This window comes from Festucalex cinctus, chromosome 5, assembly GCF_051991245.1.
Source record: "Festucalex cinctus isolate MCC-2025b chromosome 5, RoL_Fcin_1.0, whole genome shotgun sequence".
In the NCBI taxonomy this organism is placed as follows: domain Eukaryota; kingdom Metazoa; phylum Chordata; class Actinopteri; order Syngnathiformes; family Syngnathidae; genus Festucalex; species Festucalex cinctus.
In genome coordinates, this window is record NC_135415.1 from 7344851 (window position 1) to 7370409 (window position 25559).

Genomic DNA, 25559 nt, shown 5'->3' on the forward strand with positions numbered 1-25559 from the left:
TAATAGGGGTGAATTGATTTTTTATTTTTTGCCCATAGCATTCAGCCCTAGTGGCGGGTAAAGGCAAAGGTGGTGCCATGTCGTGATCGGGGCACTCGGGGCAGTTACCCTTAAACTGGGTGGATCATTTGACATCTTGCTAAGATTTTGCACAGAACTCTCAATCTCCCAGGTATCAAGTAGAGGACCCAAGTTTGAAGGAGATACCGCCCACCTGGGTGAGAAAGTGATATTCTGTATGTATATTTGGAATATGTATAGGTTTTCACATGGCGAGGTAGTTTTGGATTTGTTTTTCCCTTAAAGAATTTACATTTTAGGACTACATTTTGTACTTACTTGGGTTGTGTTTGTTAGACAACTTCAGCTACAGTTGTGCTAATAAAATTAGGGTATGTAAACTTATAGAGTATGACTGTACATATACAATTGCTTAATGAGACAAAAATACCATGAATCGTCACCAAAATTAACATGATGCACATCTTTACTTTTGCCCACCTCAACTTCTGAAAATATCAAAAACAGTTGCCACAGTATTTTGGATTTTATGGAAATTAAGCCTTTTTCTCACTTGAGCTGTAGCTATTACCATGAAACTGAAAATGTGCAATAGCCACAATAAAAGACATACATGGCTGGTGCTTCTTCCAAAAGGCTTCATTAATATTTATAATGGAAAGGGAACAAAGAGAGCCGTGATTTAAAAAAAATAATTTAATGGAGCATAGCCATTACTTTTGTCACTAGCCGGCAGTTATAGCTCCAAAATACAAACACTTGAGTAACACAAAGTGCTGCTGTAAAGTAATTGCCATCATAGTGAGCCACAACAAATGGTTTATGCCACCATTGAACTGCAAAACTAAGACTTTCATTCAAATTAATTTCATACAGTATACACTACAGTAAGGAGGCAAAGTAAAATGTTGCCTTGTGCTCATAAAATTCAGGTTTTCATATTCAACTAAGATACCAGTCTGATACAAACTGAAGCAGCTCGTGGGCTGTACACCGTGTTAATATTCATCCAAGTTATCAGCTTTGGGGATGGAGAGGCCTCTGTCTTTCAGAACCTGCATCTTGACTTTCTCAGTCTCCTGCTTAGTTTGCTGCTTCAAACGTTGCTCCTCCAGAATCTCCTCAATGGAGACCTGCTGCAGGACTGTGTCACACGGTTTATCCACATCCTGCAATGAAAGAAAGATGCATCATTAAATTAGTCAATTTCCCTTGTCTCACTGTCACAGGGACAGATGAATTTCAAACCTATACTACTGTATATACAAACCTCAAAAATGCCACTGTAGTACTGTCAAAATATTATTTTAAATTGACTTGAGCAAAGTTGTGGGAGCACTAATACAGCGTTTGTTTACATATTTTTTGTTGATGTTACCTTTTTGCACCATTTACCATGCATCAACTCAAAAAGTGAGTATTGTACATACACAACTTTTCTCGAATTGTGAACTTACTTAAAAATGACTTCTGATGATGGGTGAAACGAACAATGAAAATGCACACGTACTATTTCGCCCAGCAGCACCACATTCTCCCCTCGCACAATGAAGATTCCTCTAGGGATGTCGCCAAATTTCTTACCCACGTGGATACGTTCAACTGTCTGATGGAAAACTAAATTGGCTGAAAGAAAAGATAAACATAATAATTAGACGTGCCTAATGTGCACAGCAACAACGCAACTTCTTTGATTACTTCCAAATCGAAAACAGTTTGTCACGCGAAGAATACCACTGTGGATGTAATAAAAACAACAAAAACAAAGGAAAAAAACACGTACCGAATTGGTCAATGCTTCTGAGGTACCCGATTAGCGTTCTACCATCTCGGAGGAGAACCAAATGTTTTTCTGCAACGCACAGGTAAGGCGGGATATTATACAACAACAACGACGACGACGACGACGACAACGACGACGACGACGACTAATGTATCAGACACAAAGCCAACTCTACATTGTGATCTGCCTTTCTACAACAGTCGATTCTCCTCTCAAACTTACTGTCGATCTCGTCTATGAGACTAGCCGTCCCTGGTACGTAGTTCATCTTGGAATCCTGTTTATTACCTTCTAAGATGTCGTAGCGTCAGGCCATTAATATTATTAAAGATTTCTTAAACGGAAGATGAACGGAAGTGCATTTTATAGACACTTGGATTAAACTTCCGGGTGATTTCGGTCGCTACTACACGCCGGTGTCAAGACGCTATCGGTGACCCTGCACGATCGGTGACGCGCATGCGCAGAAAATCGGCCATCTTGGATCGCTAACTACGGCAACCACACTAGAACAGAATACCTTATATGCCTGCGCGATAGTGCGCGTTCGTACAAACATGATTCAACATTGAAAAATCTCTTAGATTCTTGATGCATTATAACGAAGCTATTTAATTCTACAGGTTTTAAAGACGAACGTTTTACTCTTCATTAAATTCCTTGTGAGTCTTCATTGCTATAATTTACATTTAGTCTGCAGAATTTTTATTGTCTTTAGATTTAGAACAATGTGTGGCCTACGGCGACGCAATAACATACACGGGACAAACAATCTCATCAATAACCTTGACTGGACCAAAATTTTGAATATGCCTTCCAAACACTTAATCAATAAACAAAATGAAAGAAGTGCATTTATTTATTTATTTATTTATTTATTTATTTATTTATTTATTTATTTATTTTCTACAGCGGATGAAGAAAATTATTAATACTGACTGCTCTTTTTGTAAAGATTCTCTGGAAGATATGTATAATTTGTTTTGGGATTGCCCGTTCTCTGAAAATATGCGAAAATATATTTATTATTCTGTTTTCATTATTATAGAACCACAGCTTTCTCTTTGATTGAAAATATACTGTTTGGCTTCAATAATTACGCAACTGGAAGTAAAAGAGCATTTAATGTCATCAAGCTTGTTCTAATATTGGCTAAATAGCATTTACACAAATGCTGATACATACCAGAGACCTAATTTTTTCATGTATATTTATGTGAGCTTTAATGCATTTTTGTAGAAGGTTCTTTTCCTATGTATTTGTCTCCCCCCTGTCTTTTATACTGTTTTGTATTATTGTTTATTCAATAAAGAAAGAAAGAAAGAAAGAAAGAAAGAAAGAAAGAAAGAAAGAAAGAAAGAAAGAAAGAAAGAAAGAAAGAAAGAAAGAAAGAAAGACGGACGGACGGACGGACGGACGGACGGACGGGGGCATATGCGGCCGACAAGAAAACTACTGTGGAGTACGAATTTAATACAATAAAAAATTGGTTTGATATGAACAAATTATCATTAAATTTAACCAAGTTAATAGTTTTTGGCACTAGACAAATCACTCATCAAGTCAAAATTCTGGTGAATTAAATTGAAATAGAAAGGGTGTAGAAAAATACATTTCTTGGAGTAGTTATAGATAATAAATTATGTTGGAAGTCACACATAGAAAATGTCAAAAGGAAAATGTCATAAATCATCGGGATACTCAGTTCTAAGGATGTTCTGAATATGAAATTATTATACACATTATATTGCTCATTATTATTACAATATTTGACTTATTGTGTGGAAATCTGGGGAAATGCATATAAAACAAATACTAACTGTTTTCAAGTTGCAAAAACGAGCCATAAGAATTACTAATCGATCAAAATATACAGAACCAACACATTCACTATTTATTAAATTAAACACAATGACATTTTATGACTTAGTTTAGTAGTTTAATAGCACAAATAATGTAATAAGCTTACAACAATCTACTCTGCCACAGTATTCAGAAGCTATTTGAAATTAGAGAGAGCCCCCTTATAACATAAGGGGTTCAAGTGTCTATAAAAAATCAAAATAAGAACAAATGTTAAGCAAAGGTGTGTTTCTGTAAGGGGTGTTAATTTCTGGAATCATTTTGGTAATGACTTGAAAAGATGCAAGTCAATTGTTGAGTTTAAAAAAAAAATGTTCAAAAGTTAAAGTTCAAGAATATTATTTAAATCAGACATGAACTAGTACAATTGCAGAAATGAAATTTTCTTTTCGATTCCATTATGAGGGTAATGAAAATTGTATACGCGAGTGCGATGATGTATTACGGTGTACGCCTAAGAAATTCATGCATATACGCTATTGACAATTGTACGTATGCTAAAGTGAAACTGTCCACATGAGAATGATTACACGGTTTTATTGTAATGTATTACAATGTAATGTATTAATTTACTGTATAAGATACGAAGAGTAAGGGGTAGGATTAGATAAGTTTTTAACTTCTTCCTGCTCCCTTTGGACATGTAAAACATTACTGATGAGTGTTATGAGTTTTTTCTTTTTCTTTCTTTCAATTTTTATTTGTTATTTGTTTATGGTTATATGTTTTTATGTTGTGTTTACATGTTCAATAAACTTAAAAACTTCACATTTCAATAATAAAGTATGCTGGCACGTGTGCTGAATAAAATTGAACACAAGTTGACACAACGTTGTACAATTCCTGAGACTAACATTTCACAGGTTAAAGAGTTTGTTGTTTTAATGTTCTCCATTGATAACACACGCTTTGAAATTGACGAAAAAGTAAACGTCATGATGAGCACGTTCCGATTGAATTTCAATATCACTGCATTGCTTTGACGGTAACTTTGTCCCTCCTAACATGGCCGCCACGTTGGCACGTCGGTTAGCTGGGCTGCTAAAGCGCACTGGTCTTTTTAGCTGCGTAGTTAGGCGACTGAACCAGTGTGGACTATTTAAATTAGCTATGTCGATACATCTACAATTTATTTAATTACATAAGAATGTCGGTTTATTGCAGTCGTATTTATTTATTTATTTTTATGGTCAACGTGGAACAAAGATTGTATATGTATAATTTAAAGGCTTACTCTCACACTTTTTACTTTGGTCGATATTTTGTAAACAGATTATATAAAACATTGACTTGACATTATATATAAAACACTAAAAATGTAACAACTGTAGTTAGTTTCATATTATCTTTTGTTTTGGCAGGGCGACTGTCTTTTTGGTCACACGGTGTTTAAAATTTTCAGAGTGGTTACTCTTTCCGTCATTCGCCATCCTCATTAGGGTAAACAAGCTGACGCGAGTTGACGGCGTCGTAAGCCATTCAATCGTTTCCTGAACTTTATGAAATCATCAACACTTACTTACCTAGAAGCTCCCCTTCACTTGTCTGCCACAATTCTTTAATTTCTATGTCAAAAGGGGTTGTCTTCAACATTGGTATACTATACTATAGTGCGTTCAACTGCTACATAACCGTCAAATGAAGTGAAATCTGCCTGGCCCTCGAGGTCCAACTTGGATAATAACCTAAGAAACTGCCGTACGAAACATGGTAAATCAGACTAAATAATCCGCTGTGTATAACGGCTGCCTTCGAAATGTCTTTTAACGCGAGCTCGCCAACATAAAGCTCGTGCCCATGCTAAGTTACGTGGCTAACGGGCTAACTGCTGTTATGTAATAGCTAGCGATCCCTTGCTAGCCTAGCTAAGTTGGTTGCTCGTCGCCTTTAGTTGTACGCTAATGAGTCGATGCCACTATCAAGTCTACGTGCTGGAGTTTATAAATGAGAGCAAAGTTGAAATTATTTGATATTGTGTTGTGTGCTCTCAGGACACGCCACAGTATCCAGGGTACCCATCCCACTACTGGTACCCACAGTCGCATTCCACGGGACACTATGCAAATACTTATCCCTCTGGATCTGATGGCCAGCCACAGTATAACCCACAGGTATGTTTCGTGTTTGAACATAACATGGTGTAAAGGTGAAGTGTCCTAATTACAATCAATCCAAGAATTTCCTTGACATTAAAATGTTATATGCAGCCCCACTAGTCTAAAAATTGTATTGTGATTGTGCAATATGAATTAAGCAGTAAAATACACCTGGTTTTATCCATCTCGGGTGGGTGGCCATTTTGCCACCTGGCTGTCAACTGAAAGTGATGTGATTGGTCATTACCTGAGCTATGAGCATTTGTGGTTACATGTGCACTCGACAGCAAGTCGAAAAATAGCCGTACCTCGAGATGGATCGAAACTGATGGGTTTTGTTGCGTAACTCATATTCCACAAACGCAATATTAATCAGAATGCTGTTGTTTTGGGGAGAGCTAATGTGCTGGTTCCTTAAGATTGCGGTCGGCAGGGGGCATCGGTAAGAATGCAAGGAGATGATTCAGTTTCCCTTTTTATTAGAGTCCAACTATGCGTGTGTGGCTACTTTGTACAAGTGTTTGTGTATGTGTGGTTCTGTAACACAAATAAAATAAAGACATATCAGACACAACAGTTTGTAAGGTAAACAAATAAACAAAAACGCCTCAGTCGAGAGTAGCTTATAAAATGAATTTAGTATGACTGGGCTGAGTTCGGCTCAAGATGGCGGTCTAAGCAGCGCTTGTGGCGCTCTCGGTCAAATTCCTCAAATGCTGTAATTAAGGATTAATTCCTCTCACAATAGACGCAGTTACGACAAGAAATATGCAAGAGCTGAGAACAGACCAGAAAAGCAGGGAAGAAAACTGTACTCCGGTGTCAAAGAGTGGTGCTACTGCGGCTGCTAGCATCATGGCTAATGACGGGATAGTGGTGGAACACAGCTATTCAATGGAAGTTGCCGGAGGCGGAATGGATAAACGGAGTATTGGTGAAGTTGACAATTCTCCGGTAAGCACGCCAACTAAATCATCTGTGGTTCGCAAATGGGGGAAGCCGAATGAAGATTCTTCGGTGGAGACTATACTAAAAGCTGTTAACATGTTAAACATGAGATTTGACAAGCAAGAAGACCGAATGGGAAACATTGTCGCAGATCAAAGCTAACAGCACGATGATTAGCAGTCTCGCTAAAGCACTGGAATTTAATGCGGCGGAAATTAATGACTGTAAAAGTAAAGTGACTGAGTTGGAAGCAAAAGTGGTGGAGTTGGAAAACAACACTCAAAGAAAGAGTTGGTGAGCATGACAGATACAGCAGGCAATGGAATTTGAAGATAAGAGGCATGAAAGAAATGGAAAATGAGAATATAAGAGAGAAGGTGGTAAATCGACTGAAGATGATCGCTCCCATGTGGGAGCAGAAGTTGGACGACGTGGTGGACACTAGAGGTGTGCAAAATTTCCGATTCTTAGATTATTCACGATTCGGCCGTGGAACAATCGAGAACGATTCACAAACGTCCAAATTCCGATTATATAAATATGCCAAGGGAAGCGAAACGAGCGAAAAGTACGCGGAACTGAAACGCAGTAGCGCGCGCGGTCTTCGGGACGCTTTTTGGGACGGACCGAGAGTACACATCCACAACTCACGCCTCGAGATTCAAAACAACAACAAGCATGGCTGAGCTGACCAACCCACCTCTTCGTGAGATCAGACCTGCTCCGAAAAGGCAAACAACTTCAGGCGGAAGTATCAGCTAGCTGGCTGCAGTGCGTCGGTTAGCGTTCTACAGGGCGCCGCGCAGTGATACGAACGAACGAACAGAAAAGTAGTGGCTGGCGGTAATGGCGTCTGACTTTATTCAGAAAAGAGTATTGTGGTGGAAATGTATCACGCTTTTGAAAACAAATAGTTTTTAGAAGAAAAACGCTTTATTTCCGAGACCCCAGCCAGCTTGCTGGACTATTTTCTTTTTTATTTTCTTCTCGTCCAACGTCGAACCAGAACTGGTGTCACCGAACGCTGTCAGAAAGAAGTCAGTGCTGATCGCACACACGGGAGGTGAGGATCAAATTGAGATTCATGTTAAAAAAGCCGAACGATCCCATTAATGTTTACACGTTCATGTTTACACAAGTTAAAAAGCAGAAAAGCACTTGAGGTTTTTTTTTTTTTTTGTACCTCTGAGAAACTTTAATGTTTACATGTTCATCTTTACACAACTTAAAAAGCAGGAAAGCACTTTTTTTTTTTTTTAGGCATTTGTATTGAAGTAGTAGTTCACATTGTCTTTCATTTATACCTCAATGCACTTTTGAGTGGATAAAAATAATATATTTTTGCTCAATGCTATGTTTTATTCTGTTGAAGACTGAATATACTTAAAAGCTGTTGTTACAGAATGAGGACTTGAGTATTTTATTTACTGTTTTGAACTGTTAACTTGATACTGAAATAGTAGTTTATGTAGGCCTGAGAGGACTTTTGTACTATTTTTGTAACTAATGTACGAAACATTAAAAGCACAAAAATACATTGTTTTTTTTCTGCTGCCTGGGGGGAAATCAATAATCGTTTTATAATCGAATCGTAGCCTCTGAATCGTAATCGCAATCGAATCGTGAGGTGCCCCAAGATTCCCACCTCTAGTGGACACCGTGCACAGGCTGGGAAGAGGAGAGGAGAACACGGCAGGTGATCATCCAATTTGCCAAGCGACAACACAGAGATGGGATATGGAAGTTGACGAAGGAATCTGTTGTATGTAAGGAGGCTGGAGTTCGGTTCTGTGAAGATATACCTGTCGCAGAAAAGCTGGCAAGGGGGGCGTTATGGCCGCAGATTCAAGATGCAAGGAAAGCTGGAATGAAGGCATACTTCCGAGGACCATTCGGTTTCATCAATGGCAAAAGGATCGAACAGAAAAACTGAACAAGACTAATGTAACCCATTTTGATTGTTTACTGAAAGTGCAAGGAGAGGTTTTTGTTGGATTTTTTCAGAGGAATGGCGATTTTTGGTACAAAAGTTAAGTACTGGTAGGTGGTATTTTGTTATCCAAAAATGCATATCCAAGGAGGACTTCCACAGACTGGACAAGCTTATCAGGCGGGCCGGCTCTGTGGTCGGCATGAAGCTAGACTCTGGTGACAGTGGCAGAGAAGAGGACTCTGGACAAACTGCTGGATATTATGGACAATACTAGCCACCCTCTGTACACTGTCACCAGCAGTCAGAAGAGCCTGTTCAGTGGAAGGCTGATGCTCCCCAAGTGCCGGACCAACAGACTAAAGAACTCCTTTGTCCACCATGCCATTGTACTCTACAACTCCTCACTGGGGGGGAGGGGGGTGTAGCATGCACTTCACTTCACAAATATGGCACTTTACTGTACTTTCATTTATTTAATTCAATCTCCTGTGTAATAACCTTATTTGTTGATTGATTGAAGTTTTATTTTTTATTTTATTTTTCTTCTTCTTATTATTCTTATTATTATTAATTCAATCTCTGGTGTAATAACCTTATTTATTGATTGATTTAATTATTTTCTATTTTATTATCTTCTCATTGCTGCTGGACATGTAAATTTCCTAGAGGGAGCCATCCCAAAGGGATCAATAAAGTCAAATTTAAGTCTAAGTCTATGTAAGGAAGATACATTATTTTGGAAAAACCAATGGGGGGGAAATTATTATTTTGTCTCATGGAAGTAACCGATCCGGTGGAGTGGCTATTTGTTTTAATAAATTTCCTGGCGAAATTGTTGCATTCAAAATAGATAAAGACGGTCATTGGATAGTGCTGGAGATTAACCTAGAAGGAGTATTTGCAATTTTGGTGAATGTATATGGATATAACAATGCTGGTCAAAATAGAACGTTACTGGATTCTATTTCCAAAAATATTGCTGAATTTAAGAGTGTTTTTAGAATAGAATTTATTTTGATTGGTGGAGATTTTAATTTGGTACCAGATGAATGGGTAGACAGATGTCCGTCTAAGTATAATGATCATCATCATTATAATAACATACTTAAGGATTTCATGGATGGGAATTATTTAATGGATCTATGGAGAGAATTTAATCAAAATAGTAAACAATTTTTTTGAATAAAATCTAATCGGCATTCTAGATCCAGAATAGATTTTTGGCTAGTGTCTCCTGAAGTGGTGGACATGGTCAAAAATGTGTGAATTTCTGCTGCCCCTTTGACGGACCACTGCGTTATTGATATTACTTTGAAAGCCGGAATTATTTCGACATTCAAGAAAGGTTATTGGAAACGTAATGCTGACTTACTGGATGAAGAGGATTTAGTACACAAAGTATAAAGGTGTTATTGGCAGAAATGACAAATGATGCAAAATTAGAAACTGTAAAAAATGGGAATATTTTAAATATAAAGTTGGATGTTTAGCTATAAGATGTGGTAAATTGAGAAGTCAACAGCAAAAAGATCTTGAATTGACATTGTTTCAAGATATGAATGAATGTTGTAGAAACTTTGATTTATCAGATGATGAGAAGGCAAAAAGGTTAGAGTTACAAACCAAAATAGATAATTTGTACATTCAAAAGGCTAAAGGTGCTTATGTTAGATTTAGGGCGAAATGGATAGCACAAGGAGAGAAAATTTCATCTTATTTTTTTGGGCTTGAAAAGAGAAGACAAATTCAAAATAAAATTGATATCTTAATGATTAATGATATAGAATGCTGTAATACAAAAATAATATGTGAAGAAATTTATCATTTTTATTCGAAATTATACTCGTCAGTGCACAAGAGTGTTGATTCATTATCCTATTTGGAAAGCATAAAACATGTTCCTAAAATTGAATTGACATTTAAAACACTATGTGACTCTGAGATTCAAATGGAAGAATTAGATGCCGCTATAAAGCAGATGACAGTAGGGAAATCACCTGGGCAAGATCGTTTGACCTCAAATTTCTATTAAGTTTTTCTGGGAAGAGATAAAAGAACTACTATTTAATGCCTTGAAAGAAACCATTGAAAGAGAAGATTTAATGCCAACCATGAAACAAGGAGTTATTACGTTATTGCCTAAACCTGGTAAGGATAAAAGATATATTGATAATCTTAGACCAATAACTTTGCTGAATGTTGATTATAAATTGTTGGCCCATATTTTTGCTAATCGGTTAAAATCTTGTATTGATCAGGTCGTAAGTACGACACAATCTGGATTTATTAAGAATAGATCAATACACCATAATTTTAGGTTGGTTCTTGATTTAATAGACAACATATCTTTAATTGAAGATAAGGCTTTTGTGTTATTTTTAGATTTTTATAAAGCTTTCGATTCAGTTGAACATTCAATTATAATTAACTCCCTCTAATATTTTGGATTTGGTGAAAGGTTTAGTAAGGCAATTAGTATGATGTATAAGGGTATTAATAGTTCGGTTTCTCTTCCTGCAGGAACAACAGGGAGGTTTGAGGTTAAACGGGGGATCAGACAAGGTTGTCCTTGTTCTCCTTTATTATTTATTTTGGTGGCAGAGTTGTTAGCTATTTATTTTTTTTAAAACAGCCCCGATATTGAGCCTTTAAGTGTATTAATAATCTGACAATAACGCAACTAGCTGATGATACAACATTATTTTAGAAAAAAGCAGATCACATTCCATTAGTAATTAAAAAGATAGAAACATTTTCGAAAGCATCTAGGTTATATTTAAATTTGAAAAAATGTGAGTTGATGTCAATACATGATGATCACCCACTAGATTTATATGGAAGTCCTGTGAAAGATGAGGTGAAATATTTAGGGGTGACCAGAACCAAAGACTGTAAAACCAGAGAAAAATTGAATGTTGTACCAGTGTTGGAAAAATGTTAAGTCTAATTTTCGGACGTATTTTATTAACTAAAATTGAGATTCTTTCAAGATTTATATACCCAGCTTTTTCTTTATACATTTCAGATCCTGTAATCAAATCAATAAATCAAACAAACTTTAATTTCATTTGGAAAAATAAACACTATTTGAGGAAAGGGGATGTAGTGAAACCATTTGAAAAAGGTGGGCTGAATGTAATTGATTATGATATAATGAATGGTATGATAAAACCTAAGTGGTTGCAACAGTGTTTAAAAGGGAATATGGATAATTTTTGGTTTCATGTTCCCTTTAAATTATTCAAAAAATGTGGTGGAATAGAATTATTGCTAAGGTGTGACTTTTGTGTTACTAAGTTGCCAGTGAACTCTTTTACTGCCACACGTTATCAAAAAAGAAAAAATATGACAAAGGCTTTGATCATTTCCGTCATCCTTGAAAATGTTCTATTTAATCAATTTTCATCAGATTCCATCACATTTTATTGTAATTTCATACACCTGCAGCCCATTGAAAAGAGAAATAATGCCATCTGCTGGCCATAGTTAAGTGTTTTTGATTCCACAACCCATTGATCAGGCAGCGGTGCACTTTGACAATGAACTGCCCATTGATTTAAAAAAACAAAAAACAAAAAAAAACCGTTGACGTCATTTAACGTTTATGGCGGTACACATCATGATTTTACAAATCGTCATAAAACGTTTTTGCCGCTCAAAGAGTTAAACTATCAAAGTTTCATCAGCAGGTTTTGTTGTATTGGAAACTGATTTATAAGCATAACTTTACTCCACATTCTGTTCCTATCTGGAATAATAGATGTATTCTAGTGAAAATAAAATCTTTGTTTTATCAAGATTGGGTGCAGAAAGGTATTTGGTCGATTTTGCACTTGATGGATATAAGAGGAGAATTTCTTAGTTTTGAGGATTTTGTCACTAAATTTGATTTAAGATGTACTAAACAATATTCAGGGGTAATACACGCTATACCACAAGCATTGGTAAACATAGTGAAAGGAATGTTTATGACCAAAGAGTACCTACGATTCCATCACTCTTTATAGATGAGGTTCATTTTATAGATAAAAAATGTACAAATACATTTTTATGTGGTGGCCTCACATCCAAAATATTTATATTGCCTATAAAAAGGAAAAATTTGTTAAAGAATATTCTCAATAAACTAGAATTAGAACCTGGCATCTTTCTCTTTCCATTTCACCGAAGGCTAAAGAAACACATTTTAAGGTGATGAATGATGTTTATCCTTGTGTTTTTTATTTGTTTGTTTTTTTAATCAGAGGTTTAAAATGCAACAAATCTGCTGTGCTTTTTGTGGATGTGATAATGAGACTTTGGAACATTTGTTTTTGAATGTGTGTACACCAGGGTATTTTGGAAATCATTTCAGACCTGGATTTCAGAGGAGGACAATGATTCTCTCAAACTAGATTTCAAGACTATTAAGTTTGGGATAGTAATACAGGACAGAAAAAGGAAATGATGCTCAATACTTTGATAATAACTGCAAAACAGTTTATTCACAGATGTAGATTTTGTGTCGACCTTTGTTTTTTATTTTTTTTATAAGGAAATTGAAGGGTTTGCAAGGACATTAGGAAGGGTTAAGACGAAGCAAGCCTTGTTGGTATTTAATATCTTGAAGAAATTACTGTCTGATTAGACCTTTTTTTTTTTTAGTTTTTTTTTTTCTTTTTTGTTATTGTCTGGTTCGACAGCACGGTTTTGTGTGCTCAGTTTGTTTTGGATGTCTGTTGATTTTTGAATGAATAAAAGCATAAGCAAAAACAAACAAACAAAAAAACAAGTATGACTGGGCCATCAGCACGCTAGCGATTAGCATTAGCATATGTATACAATGGTAAACGGCCCACGGATGTAACAACACTCTTTGAACTAGATAATTTGTGCATTAATCATTTGGGCTATTAACACAATACTGACTTTATATGACGCACACTATAATTAATTATAATAATAATAATAATAATAATTAATCCAGCCATGGTCTGGTCGTGAATGGTTTGCACATTCAAAACAAAAGTGATGATACGTGTACGACTAGTTTTATTAACCAACAGGCACACAACGCAACAACAAAAAATGTACATTATGGACCATAAAAGTGGTAAAAAAATAAATAAAAATTATTTCCATCCTGGTCCGTGAAGCATTATGGGATGAGGTCGTCTCCGCCCTGTCTGCTCGGTAGCGGTTGCGTCTTGGCCACTCCCTGGGCCCCCTGTGGGGTGCGGTGTTGGGGTGCTTTCCCTGGTGCCCGGGGCGGTGCCGTCCCGGCGCGGTCCGCTGCTCCGTGCCCGGCGGCGCGGTTCGGGGCGGGTGGGCCTCTGGTGTGCCCCGTGGTTCCCTCTCCCCTCCCCATCCCCCCCCCCCCCCGTATAATTTATACGTATTTGCACGCGCACGCACGCACGCAAACGCACACACGCAAACGCGCGCGCGCGCACACACACACACACACACACACACACTCACACAAAAAAGAGCAATGATGATAAGACGTTGAATCGGTAAGACTACCGAATGAACAATTCTGAGCTCTTTTAAAAAAAAAAAAAACAACAACAAAAAAACAGTTCAGAATAGGAACAACAAATCTATTAGTTGATTTAGTATTACTGTGGTTAAGATAGATAATGGTTTAGAATTCTCTATCAGCATTGAACCATCACCTGCATAGTTTTTCAGATGGTAATTTGTAGGGGTGTGAATTGCCTAGTACCTGACGATACGATCCGTATCACGATTCATAGGTCACGATTCGATTCAATGCCGATTAATCCCGATATGAATTTACAAGTCGATTGTTGCGATTTTTTTTTTTTTTTTTACTAAAATTTAGAAAATACCATACAGTAAACTTGTACATGCACACTCTAAGATTTGTTTGAAAATTTATTATTTTTTGATCTCAAACTTCGGTCTTATAACTGTGAGCCACTGTATTTAACAAACAGGTTGTAACCTTTTTCATGTTAGAACAGCATTGAATTAAAATGGTAAGGCTTAATGTTCCATTAATATAACATTCTTCCATGCTTAAGGTGTGAAAGTTAGACGTTTTGTTGAATATTTTTTCATCAAAAATGGATGTTAAAAAATCGATTCGGCTGCCTATTGAATCGATTCGAGAATTGTGTGCTTTAGTATCGCGATATATTGCCAAATCGATTTTTTTTTAACACCCCTAGTAATTTGTTTCCATTATTTCCTATAGGAATAATTGTTTTCAAAGCTCAACAAGTCCCATAAGAAATGATGCGACCTTGGACCTCTCACATAATAGGAATCCAATGTTAAAGAATGCTGTAATTGCTTAATTCTCAAAATTCACCTTTTTGTAGGTCATTTCTGGAGGTTATCTAAATGGCCACGGTGTCTACAGCCCGGCACAGAGTCAATATTCAACAAGTGGTTTCCACCCATCCAACCCTTTCTACTGTGCTGACCCTCAGAGAACACCTCCAGCTTCTTACCCTACTCAGAGTGGCCCTGCAGAACAAAGCAGTGGGCAAGCTGGACAGCCACATTCACAAAACCATCACTATCCTGGTATACACTGTCATGGGGTAAGGAAGGACATTTCAAAAACACGCTGAGGCCGAGCAACATTTAGTATCTTCTCAGTAAATGCCACCGGCGTCATTTGCATCATTCCTTCTCATTTCTTTATTTATTGAGGTGGCAAATAACTTTGTCATGTCCCTTTTCCCAGGCTCCTGGATATCCTCCGGGGCCGTATTCTCCCTATAGCGAAGGCGGTCACACAATGCCGCCAAACACGTTATATCCCACGGGCCAGTCATTGCACGCCAACCCCCAAGCTGAAGCTTGGGCTCACCCTGGCACATATGCACCCTCTCAGCAGCAATGGCAGCCAGGCCAAGCGCTTCCTCCAAATCATTATGGAAATCCTGTACGTCCGCTGCACCCCCCAGCTTGGCCGGGGACTGGAACTGGTGCGCCACCACCTTACCAACCCAAGGTATGACGCAAGCGGAAGATAGTCTGTGTTTATATAGCAATGGCGTATAATGTTTGTACTAGTGCTGTCACTATCAAACCTAGCGATTATTCAACCAACTAATCAATTTGTTTTAATTTTGCATTGAAGTGTATTACAAAAGCATTTCCCCCGATTACTGTTTATTAACCATTGATTGGTGTTTATTTTGTAGTTCATGTTCGCATAGGCATTTAAAAAGGGGGGATTGATGTTGTACTATGTACCGGTAGGGATGTCCCGATCACATGATCAGAAATCGGGGAAGATCACGTGGTTGCTGACTCGATCGTAATCGGATGCTGTGTCCCGATCAGGGCTCTGATAAATATTTCAGTTTATTTTTATAACTTTTTTTATTTTATTTTTTTATTTATTTTTTTTTTTTTATCATCTGTATAGGGCTGCCAAGATTAGTCAACTAGTCGTGACTACGTCGACGACCAAAACCGTCGACGGCTAATTTAAATAGTCGACTAGTCAGTTTTACATAATATATATCAGCCTTATTTGTTTTCTCTTCCAAAACTGCCCCAACCGCTCGTTTGATTGCCTGCCGCCCGTCGTCCTGCCTGCTCTTACTAGACGCACATGCGCAGGAGCATTAATCCGGGTCAGACGTGACGCCAGCACCAGCTGTACAGTATGCTCTCATGGCTAACCGACATCGGACTTCGAAGGTTTGGGAACACTAAAGCGAATAATGTTAAATGTAAAATGTGCAAGACAGACCTTGCCTCTCACGGCAGTTGAGACGGAAGCACCTTTTGTCGAATCCTTCTGACGGCGAGGGACAGTCATCTATCTCAGCCACTGTAAATTATTTGGATGGTCAGCGTAGCTAAGTGCTAACGTGGACGTTCATTTAGCACACACTGTGTGATAAAACATGCCCACGTTGGTTACAGCTTTTAAGTCCTCTTCTCATGCCCAGGGACTTCCTAACCGATGGTTTGGCGACTGAGCAGGCAGACTCTCGTTTTCGTTGTTACACAAACTTTTATTTTAGCACTCCTCAACGACAGACGACACACGCAAGGTCTTCCGCTCTCCTTCTCTTTCCTAAACAACACCGCCCTCCTGCGCCAAAGTGCGGCATTACAGCACTTAACGGGCAAGGCTCGGCCTGTAACACAGCGATTTTATGGCAGAATAGTAAATGTGGCAACGATGTCTTAACGCTACGTTACAGTGCTAAAAGACTCCGTTCCACTTCATTGGAGAGCTTTATTATGAAGCCATCAACTTGCATGCCTCAAAAGTATTTTTTATATTGTTTACATGTTTGTTGTATTCATATTACTAATTGCTATTTAGTTTTGGTTTTATTTTCGAATGTACTCAACATTTGTTGTTATAAATGTTAAAGGCAACAGTATTTGAGCTAAAAGTTCAAATGTACTATCGGCATAATTGTCTTTTTTGTTTTGCACAAGGAATTCTGGTACAAACTGCACTTTAATCAAAGGTGAATGTACTGTTAGTCTCCTTTCACCTGTCACAATCTGTATTACTAACTTGTACATATATCTTAACAAATTCAAGCTATATGCTAATGATGGTTATTTAAGAGTAGCTGCTTGCTTGTCAGCCCCTTAAAAATATTGGCCTAAGTCGTCAAAATAAAAATAAATAAATAAATAAAATGCTGGCCACCTTTGCTAAAATTGGCTACATCCTTAGTTAAACAGATATTTTATGTATATATAATTATATCCCTGAAATGAAAATGAACACATAATCAGAATGTACTTCAGTTTTTGGGGTTTTCTGAGGGGGGAGAGTCGAAAAAAGACTGGGCAATTATTTAAGGAGGCTGACGATCTGATCCGATTAGTCGACTAATCGCGACTACTGTTGGTGATTATTCGACTAGCAAAATAGTCGTTTGTGGCAGCCCGAGATCTGTAGTTGCACGGTGGCACAGAGTAAGACTTAATTTTTCCACACAGCAATCACAGTCTTTATTGGCGATTTCCCGATAGCCAATTGGAGCGTGTGGGGGGCAGGGCTTGGACAAGAATACTATAATAGTCACGACTAACGCGCTCATGTTCATGTCCCAGTTTTTAAAACATCAAATTCCAAGATTTATGCCAACTTAAAAGAACAATAATCATCGTGGGAAGATATCATCGAGCGGTGGAGCTAAAAAGCAAATGGCGCAGAAGTATTTGGAAGTAGATGAAAATATGTCATCTATAATGTGGAAAGCGGAGCCTTGCACTTTCACTGCCGGGCAGCCCCACCGCCTTTTAGGAGTTGGCGACTCTAGACGTGCTTCGTGCCATCTCCGCGGATCCAGCTGCGCCGTTGACTCTGATCTCCATTCGAAGGGAGCCCGCCGCCTCGCCTAGTCTAACCTAGCGTGAATCCAAAGGGTCGGACGTACTTCGCGGGGTCGCCTAATCCCATGTCAAGTCAAATGTAATGTAAAATTGTTTTGTGTCATTCCAGGACCAACAGCACCAGCGCCCCCCACAAGTCGGGCCTAAGCCCAGGCCGACCACATCCCCAAACCGCACCAATGTGAAACCCACAGAAATTAGTTCACCTCCTCAAATCTACAACAAAGCAGGGCAAATGAATCAAAACTACTCACAAGTTGAGCCCCCACCCTCCGTGCCCACCCAATCTCCAGCTCCAGGCAACGCCGGACCTCAGCCCGTGAGCGACAACCCCAGTTTAGCTCGGGTCCAGCAAATCATGGCAAGAGTGCTCCTTCTTCAGGAAGACGTTGATGAGTTTGTGGGGAAAAAAAGTGACAAGACGTATCGATGCCTGGAGGAACTTCTTACCAAAGAGCTGCTTGAGCTGGACTCTGTGGAGACTCAGGGACTTGAAAATGTCCGCCAAGCGCGAAAGGAAGCTGTGCAGAGGATCCAGGCCATTCTTGACCAGCTGGAAAGGAAAGCTTTCTAAAGTGCGTCATGAACCAGTTTATTGGGTCTCGGACCCTATCGGCTTCTTCCAGATCTCTAGAGTCTATAAACATTAAAAAAAAAAAAAAAAAAAAAAAAAAAAAAAAAAGACCCAGTAGGCCGTAGGTATGTGTGACGAGGTGCCAATACAGGTGATCAACAAACTTTTTTTTTTTTTTTTTTTTTTTTGTACATATCTCAAGACACTTTCAAATCAGTCAGTGAATTAATTTTGATTAGTGCTATTCTGAGTGATGAAAGTAAGAATGATTTATTATGGCCACTCCCAAATTGTTGCTCATCTTCCAACAAGTGATTCCGAATCAACGTATCACCCTGCTGTCCCTGCTTGTGTTCACTTGCTCCTCACAACATACACATTTGCCTTAACTGCCCATTCGTGTTTGTCACAGTCCAGTTGCATGACATGTAGTCATCGAGACTGTCACAGTACTGTAGTTCAGTGTGTTTTGTTTCCATTGTGCTCTGCCTTGCATGCACAATACTTTGGCAACCTTTATGACATCATAATTGGACCATGAAGAAGGAATGAGTATATATTAAAAAAAAAAAAAACTCTGAAAATAGACATTTGTTTGTTTTTGGCTTCTGTTGTGATTTCCAACCTACATTTTGAAATAAATGTACAAATTGATCCTCGTTCCTTCAAGCAATGAACTTGTGTTTTCCCAAATATTCATTCAAATTGTGAAGAAACAATTTAATTTGTTATACATCACTGTGTTAAAGCACCCCAGTCAAATTCTATTTGTTCTGTCATGAATCGCATATTGGGAATGTTGCACAATCCTTCCAACTAGTGCAAGATAGATATTTTCCCCTGAAACCTTATGGGTGAAGGTCATATATCACAGAGCTGTTTAGTATATTTAGAACAAAGTAAACGTATTGCATGGAAAATTTATCATCTGTCTTATGTGTTCATTTTCTTGTGCTGTTAAATGGAGCCCAACTGTAAAAATGTCAAGTGTAATGCATGTTTCCACCACAAGATGGAAATATTTGACTGATTTAAAAAAAAAGAAACCAATTAAAAAAAAATTGACACAGTTGAGAAATAATAAAATACTATATTTTTAACAGGTGGCATCTGTTATTTTTACAACCTTAGTTGTGACGTAATGTAAAGATTTTACTTTAATTGTGATTTCCACAAAAAACAAGTGTTGCTATATTTGTATAAACTTGCATAGCACCAACATTGCTAGCGAGCAGTCTGGTCTTTAAATAGGATGCTATTTTGATTCAAAAGCACAACAGTGGAACCCCAAGCGTCAGGGGCTGGAATTGATACAAGGGGCCGATACGCTCAAACACTGTGGATGTTCTGCCATTAGTATAGTTTCCCTATTTTAAAGGTTGTGTTGATTGCATACGTAGGTGGAAATAATCTCCAGGAAATATTGTTTTCCAAAACTTTATTTTTTATTTTTTTTGTCACCTGAGAGGGCTGCATAAATCCAGCACTGGAAAAGCGATGTCGTTTACGTCCAAACTTCCCGCATTCTGGAATGACAAACCTCCTCCCAGGAAGGTGGACATTGACCTAAGTTCTCCTGGTTTAGCAGTGTTTGAGTTGGAAAGACTCTTGTTTACTGGCAAAGCTATCATCAGCCATGCGGATGAAGTGTGGCCAAGGCTCTACATTGGTGATCAGTAAGTAGCCTGTGATTGCATTTCTTTTCAGTCTAGCTGCTCCAAATCGAATGAACAAAACGCAGTTTCTTTGATATTAGCCGTGTTGATACTGTGAACATTCTCAAGTTTAATTGAGTCCACGCGTACGCAAAGAAAGAAATTCATATTTAATACAAGTAATTCTAGACCCCTCAAGTAACATTCCACGCGGTGTCAGCGGTACTAGGCCCCTATGTGAGTTTCTGTCACCGACTTGGGCAAAGTTTGCTAACCCATTCACAATAATTCAAAAATAAAAAAGGCTCGAAAGGCTCTTCAGTACAAGTAAGTTGGCCACTCTATTTCTTTGAGAAACATTGCTAAACATTGTAGTTAAAAAAAAGAAAAGAAAAAGCATACAATAAAGCTGACATCACAGTAAAACTTTTGCCCCTCCACAGACACAGTGCAGAGAACAGAAGCGATTTATCCAGGCATGGAATCACTCATATCCTTAACGCAGCTCACAGTAAACGTCAAGGATGTCCTGATATCTACCAAGGACTGAAGATCACCTATATGGGCATACAGGCACATGACTCATGCAACTTTGACATGAGTGTCAACTTCCAGCCAGCTGCAGACTTTATTCACAGGGCTCTTAGCAGGGGAGGTAAGAATTGGAAAGAAGAATCTCGTATTTAAATGAGCAACTAAAAGTAACGTTTATTTCCTGTCTTGTATTTCTTCAGGTCATGTTCTGGTTCATTGCCATGTCGGAGTAAGCCGTTCTGCCACCCTGGTGTTGGCATACCTGATGCTGAAACAGAGGCTCACCCTCGTGGAGGCAATATGTGCTGTGAAAGAGAACAGGGGGGTCATTCCAAACCGAGGTTTCCTCCGACAACTTATCCGCCTGGATAGGCAACTTTTTGGCACACATAACTGAATCCAGAAACAGGTGCAGTCAGGGATTTTGTTCCCTGTGAAAAAGTAATATCACAAACATCACTTCAATGACACAAATTGAAAATACTATTTTCGGGGGCCCCTGTCAGCCATGCGCTCTTGAGAAGCATTTCATTTGTTGTCACTTTTCTCCTGTTGTTTGTTTATAATTAGACTTCCGGATCAGCTGATATTTAGCATTTTATGCAAAGTTGGTGATCGGTTGGAGCCAGATTTTTTTTTAGCCATTTGAATAAACTTTTTTTTTCAAGTCAATCAATTTGTCAATTTTACGTACGCTCACATGCTTCATTCTTTATTTGCACTGTGTAAACTCTTGCGTTGGCACTGTAAACAGTGGTTAAGCACATAGACGAGTGCACTAATCCAAAGTTCAGTTGCTCTTCCTCATTGGTGGCATGAAAATTAAGATTGGTGAATTGATACAATCAATTATTGAATAAAAATAAACAAACATAAATAAATAATGCAAGACACTTTTGAAGTCAGATTGATGAAATGGCATGTAGAAATTGTTTGCCTGAATGTGTAAATATTGCCTTCCTGGCCCACAATTTAGGCGAAAGTGCTTTGCATGATCATCTCCGTTCTGCTCTGACTGCTCCCTGACAAAGTGGGAGGAGTCAATTAAGAGACTAATGTCGCACAGAAGGTCATTCCACTCACTGAACGTGTATAAAGAAGACTGTCCTCACTGTTCATCCGGTGCGGTGTGGCTTTTGAGGCTGGAGAGCCAGTCAACGATTGGTAAGTTATTCAATTGCATTCTACACTTTTACAACCTATAAAGCTATCAAATGTGGCCTGTAATGTTCTTCCTCAGGACAGAAACTCAAACTTATCTGGTGACATTTTTGACAAACATGCCAATGAATATCTTAAACATGTTTCAAGTACATCTAACTTAATTTATTGTATACATTTTGACTGAATTGTCAAAGCTAGTAACGAGTACTACAAGTGAAAGTTCTAATCACAATACAGTCTTTGAGTGTTTTGAACTGGTTGTTTTAACAAAGCACTGGAAACAAATCAAGTATGTTAATAAAATGCTTCTGCAGAGAGGAAAAAGGGGGAACAAAATGGTTAGCCTGATTCCACCCAGACTCGTGGGCGAAAGAAGAAGAAGAAGAAGCTGGCTCCAATTAGGGACAGATGGACTTAATTGACAACCTTGTTTTTAGTGGACCAATCAAATGTGCGTCTGGAGAAGGGCGCGCAGGTACTCAATTTTGCGGCGGTCACTCTCAAGCTGGTGATCCACGTAAGTGCTACTGTACAGTCAGGGGTGTCCAAACATTTCATTTGAGAAGCGCATACAGAAAAATGAAAGAATGCAAGCGCCACTTTGAAACAATAAAATCAAACTTGTATTACTTGAAAAAAATTTATATGAATAATACTTTTTACATTATCCAGCTGTGCATCAACATTCAGATCCCCTCTTCAGAATCAAAACAGCAAAATGTAGGAAGCTGGCTTGAACATTAAGAATTATTGCTTCTAAAATTGAATTCTTTATTCAACACATTATTTTAGTTGAAATAGTTTACTTGTATCTTTGCATGTAGAAAAGCTGGTGGAGGGAAACTGCTAAAACGTGCTCGTGAGGACTGGAGTTGGTGACTTTGTTCTAGGGTCGCTAGCAACTTGTGATGTGATTTATGTAGTTTTGCTTCAAACCCATCTTGAACTCTTATTAAATTCCTGAAAGAGAAATGTAATGGATGGTCGAATGCTCCCTTGAGGGAATTCTCTACACGAGGGTGCCCAAGTTGGGTCCTTGAGAGCCCCTATCCAGCCTGTTTTTCCATGTTTCCCTGCACTAACACCTGATTCATTATCAGGCTTCTGCAAAGGTCGCTGATGAGCTAATCATTAGATTCAGCTGCACTGAAGGAGGGGAAATGTGGAAAAACAGGCTGCATAGGAGCTCTTGAGGACCAGACGATGGCAGCACTGCTCGACACTAACTTGACATTGCACAATTTGATTGTTGAACTTTGATTTTTTTTTTTTTTTTTTTGGTCAAATGTGTAATCAGAAGATAAATATGATACATTTGAACCTTTTTTTTTTTTTTTTCAATTTTGTTTTTGTCTGTCACAGTACACAAAGATGCAGGCGGCCCTGAGATTGTGGATCTTATCAGCTGTGGTCTGTTTGGGAAGAGGTGACCACCATGAAGGACACACGGTTGACAACCTCTCACATGTGAGCTCAGGAAACAAAGAGTTTGCCTTCCAGCTGTACAGGAAGTTGGCGGCTCATTCTGATAACCAGGGCAAGAACATCTTTTACTCTCCGAGCAGCGTGTCTGTCGCCTTGGCTGCCTTGTCGGTCGGAGCCAAGGGGGACACCCACCAACAGCTGCTGAGCGGTCTCGGTTACAACAGCTCCCTAGTTACGCAGAATGATGTCAATCAGGTCTTGAGCATGCTCCTCAAAAGGCAAGATAATTCATCGGACATCAGTGAAGGGACTGCCGTGTTCCTGGATAACACCTTCGAGCCTAATCCTGACTTCCTGAAAGATTTGAAAGAATTCTATTATACGGATGTGTCAAATGTCAACTTCCAGCAAACAGAAGGTGCTGCTGATACCATCAATAAATATGTGGCGGCTAAGACTCATGGCAAGATTGATAAGTTGGTGGAGGACCTGGATCCGGGCACCATCATGTATCTCATAAGTTACATCTACTTTAAAGGTACACAAGGGTAACGTTTATTTCTGAACATGTCTTCTCGAACATCTTACTTCTCTTCATTCTTATCGTACAGGAATGTGGGACAATCCTTTTGAAACCAAGCTCACAAAGGAGGACATGTTTGTTGTTGATGAGGATAACAAGGTTTGAAACGACAACTTGGGAGGAATACAATGCAATACTGATGCAAAAAAAACAGCTTTTTTTTTTTTTTTTTTCTCCCCCCAGGTTTCCGTCCAGATGATGAACAAGGAGGACACCTTTGATATCTACCGTGACCTGGCAATTAACACAACAATCCTGCGTCTTCCCTTCAATAGCTCTTACTCCATGCTCCTGCTGTTGCCTGACGACATGGCAACGCTTGAAAAGGAAATATGTCCACAACATATCACTAAATGGTCAAAATGGATGAAAAAGAGGTTGGTTGGTTCACATTTTTCATGGACAAGCTTGTTGGAGTCTTCTTGATGTGATCATGGCAATCTGTTTTCTTTTAGGAAGTATAACATCTTTGTTCCAAAGTTCTCTATTAAGACGGACTACTCTCTGAAGGAAGTGCTGACTGAAATGGGAATGACGCACATGTTTGATGATCGAGCAGATTTGAGTGGAATTTCGGGGGGAAAGAAACTGTTTGTCTCCGGCGTAAGGATACAGTCAACTTTATTTTTTAAAATAAACTCTTCTTTGCACTTAGGCTTCCTCTTTACCTTTTTCAGGCTGTGCACCAAGCTGCCCTTGATGTTGACGAGGCCGGAGCCACTGCTGCTGCCGCCACAGGAATTGGTATCACTCTGACGTCCTTACAACTCGTCCCTGAGCTGAAGTTCAATCATCCGTTCATGCTTCTCATCACTGAAAACGCCACAGATGACATTCTCTTTTTGGGCAAGATAATTAATCCCAACATTTGAACAGGTGATGTGCCATCATAATAAAGTAATCCTGTCTTTGTGATCACATCGTTTGCACTTTTCTTGTTGAATAAAAGCTTGGAAGAACTTTTTTTTTTTCCTTTTTTTTTTTTTTTTTTTTTTTTAAATTTAAAATTGTCACTGTTGGCCCCACCTGGTGCCCAAAATAAACTCACATGGAAGCTCTCTGCCCAATAATCTCAAAACTACTGTTGGCACACTTCCTGCATTAACAATTTAAGTTTTTTTTTTTTTTTTAATATATAAACCATAACTACTCAATCCCCCCTTCCTATATATGACAGAACCTTTTATACGGACCTGTGTCGGTCAACGTAAAAATATGTATGCTTGGGGAAGTCATCCAATTTCACTTAGTGTCTCAGAAAATGATTACAAATACATTAAAGTTTTTTTTTTTAATATACCAGTGACACATAGGGGCAGACAGAACAATAAAATGCTCCACCTTGAGATGGCATTCAAACCAGTGTATGCACTTGTTGCCATTCATACAAGAGATAAACTTGTGGCTTCCGGACAGTATGATTTTATAGTTAAGCAGGCCCAGGTTTGAATAAGTATTGTTAGTAGAATTGAGACAAGATAAGACAGTATTCACACCCCCTCCCCACCCCAAGTCTTGTCTGGCAGGTGTACTGTGATTGTTTTGCAATGTAAAGTTCACTGCCTTGGATTTTAAGTTCTTTGGGGTTTGGAGACATGTATTGGCCTTATTTTATGCTTAATAGCTCTGTAGCTTTAGATCATG

At 38.5% G+C, this 25559-nt stretch overlaps 4 protein-coding genes across 7 annotated transcripts; 3 read left to right on the forward strand and 1 right to left on the reverse strand.

Moving 5' to 3' along the window:
- Nucleotides 1-702: 702 nt before the first annotated feature.
- lsm1 (LSM1, U6 small nuclear RNA associated) lies at nt 703-5475 on the reverse strand. 3 transcript variants are annotated; one of them, XM_077522092.1, is made up of 4 exons: nt 2027-2236; nt 1805-1873; nt 1532-1647; nt 703-1190 (listed from the first exon to the last, which is right to left on the reverse strand). In XM_077522092.1, the coding sequence occupies exons 1-4, from the start codon at nt 2070-2072 to the stop codon at nt 1020-1022; spliced, it is 402 nt and encodes a 133-aa protein (XP_077378218.1). In that variant the 5' UTR covers nt 2073-2236; the 3' UTR covers nt 703-1019. The 3 variants fall into 3 exon arrangements, with proteins under 3 accessions (XP_077378218.1, XP_077378219.1, XP_077378220.1); XM_077522093.1 differs by lacking the exons at nt 1805-1873; nt 2027-2236 and adding an exon at nt 5191-5475; XM_077522094.1 differs by lacking the exon at nt 1805-1873 and having other exon boundaries at nt 2027-2256.
- bag4 (BCL2 associated athanogene 4) lies at nt 4685-19654 on the forward strand. Of its 2 annotated transcripts, XM_077522090.1 has the most exons (5): nt 4685-5377; nt 5659-5778; nt 14974-15198; nt 15345-15614; nt 18090-19654. In XM_077522090.1, exons 1-5 carry the CDS (start codon nt 5375-5377, stop codon nt 18552-18554), a joined length of 1083 nt encoding a protein of 360 aa, XP_077378216.1. In that variant the 5' UTR covers nt 4685-5374; the 3' UTR covers nt 18555-19654. The 2 variants fall into 2 exon arrangements, with proteins under 2 accessions (XP_077378216.1, XP_077378217.1); XM_077522091.1 differs by lacking the exons at nt 4685-5377; nt 5659-5778 and adding an exon at nt 6560-6717.
- A 193-nt stretch (nt 19655-19847) lies between these two features.
- LOC144019479 (dual specificity protein phosphatase 26-like) lies at nt 19848-21396 on the forward strand. Its single transcript, XM_077522570.1, has 3 exons — nt 19848-20230; nt 20653-20864; nt 20944-21396. The coding sequence occupies exons 1-3, from the start codon at nt 20052-20054 to the stop codon at nt 21138-21140; spliced, it is 588 nt and encodes a 195-aa protein (XP_077378696.1). The 5' UTR covers nt 19848-20051; the 3' UTR covers nt 21141-21396.
- Nucleotides 21397-21742: 346 nt separating this feature from the next.
- On the forward strand, nt 21743-24875 carry LOC144019478 (serpin A3-3-like). The gene is made up of 6 exons (XM_077522569.1): nt 21743-21907; nt 23270-23870; nt 23944-24014; nt 24099-24292; nt 24371-24518; nt 24593-24875. Exons 2-6 carry the CDS (start codon nt 23279-23281, stop codon nt 24785-24787), a joined length of 1200 nt encoding a protein of 399 aa, XP_077378695.1. The 5' UTR covers nt 21743-21907; nt 23270-23278; the 3' UTR covers nt 24788-24875.
- Nucleotides 24876-25559: the final 684 nt, after the last annotated feature.

Excerpts from the sequence above, each read along its gene's own strand:
- lsm1 (XM_077522092.1), bottom strand. The coding sequence starts at position 2,072 with ATGAACTACGTACCAGGGACGGCTAGTCTCATAGACGAGATCGACA. Across the intron at positions 1,874-2,026 it reads TCTCATAGACGAGATCGACA|AAAAACATTTGGTTCTCCTC; the intron begins GTAAGTTTGAGA and ends TGTGCGTTGCAG. Across the intron at positions 1,648-1,804 it reads CAGAAGCATTGACCAATTCG|CCAATTTAGTTTTCCATCAG; the intron begins GTACGTGTTTTT and ends CTTTTCTTTCAG.
- LOC144019478 (XM_077522569.1), top strand. The coding sequence starts at position 23,279 with ATGCAGGCGGCCCTGAGATTGTGGATCTTATCAGCTGTGGTCTGTTTG. Across the intron at positions 24,015-24,098 it reads TTGTTGATGAGGATAACAAG|GTTTCCGTCCAGATGATGAA; the intron begins GTTTGAAACGAC and ends TTCTCCCCCCAG. Across the intron at positions 24,519-24,592 it reads AGAAACTGTTTGTCTCCGGC|GCTGTGCACCAAGCTGCCCT; the intron begins GTAAGGATACAG and ends TACCTTTTTCAG.
- bag4 (XM_077522090.1), top strand. Across the intron at positions 5,779-14,973 it reads AGCCACAGTATAACCCACAG|GTCATTTCTGGAGGTTATCT; the intron begins GTATGTTTCGTG and ends ACCTTTTTGTAG. Across the intron at positions 15,199-15,344 it reads CTGGTATACACTGTCATGGG|GCTCCTGGATATCCTCCGGG; the intron begins GTAAGGAAGGAC and ends CCCTTTTCCCAG.
- LOC144019479 (XM_077522570.1), top strand. The coding sequence starts at position 20,052 with ATGTCGTTTACGTCCAAACTTCCCGCATTCTGGAATGACAAACCTCCT. Across the intron at positions 20,231-20,652 it reads AGGCTCTACATTGGTGATCA|ACACAGTGCAGAGAACAGAA; the intron begins GTAAGTAGCCTG and ends GCCCCTCCACAG. Across the intron at positions 20,865-20,943 it reads CAGGGCTCTTAGCAGGGGAG|GTCATGTTCTGGTTCATTGC; the intron begins GTAAGAATTGGA and ends GTATTTCTTCAG.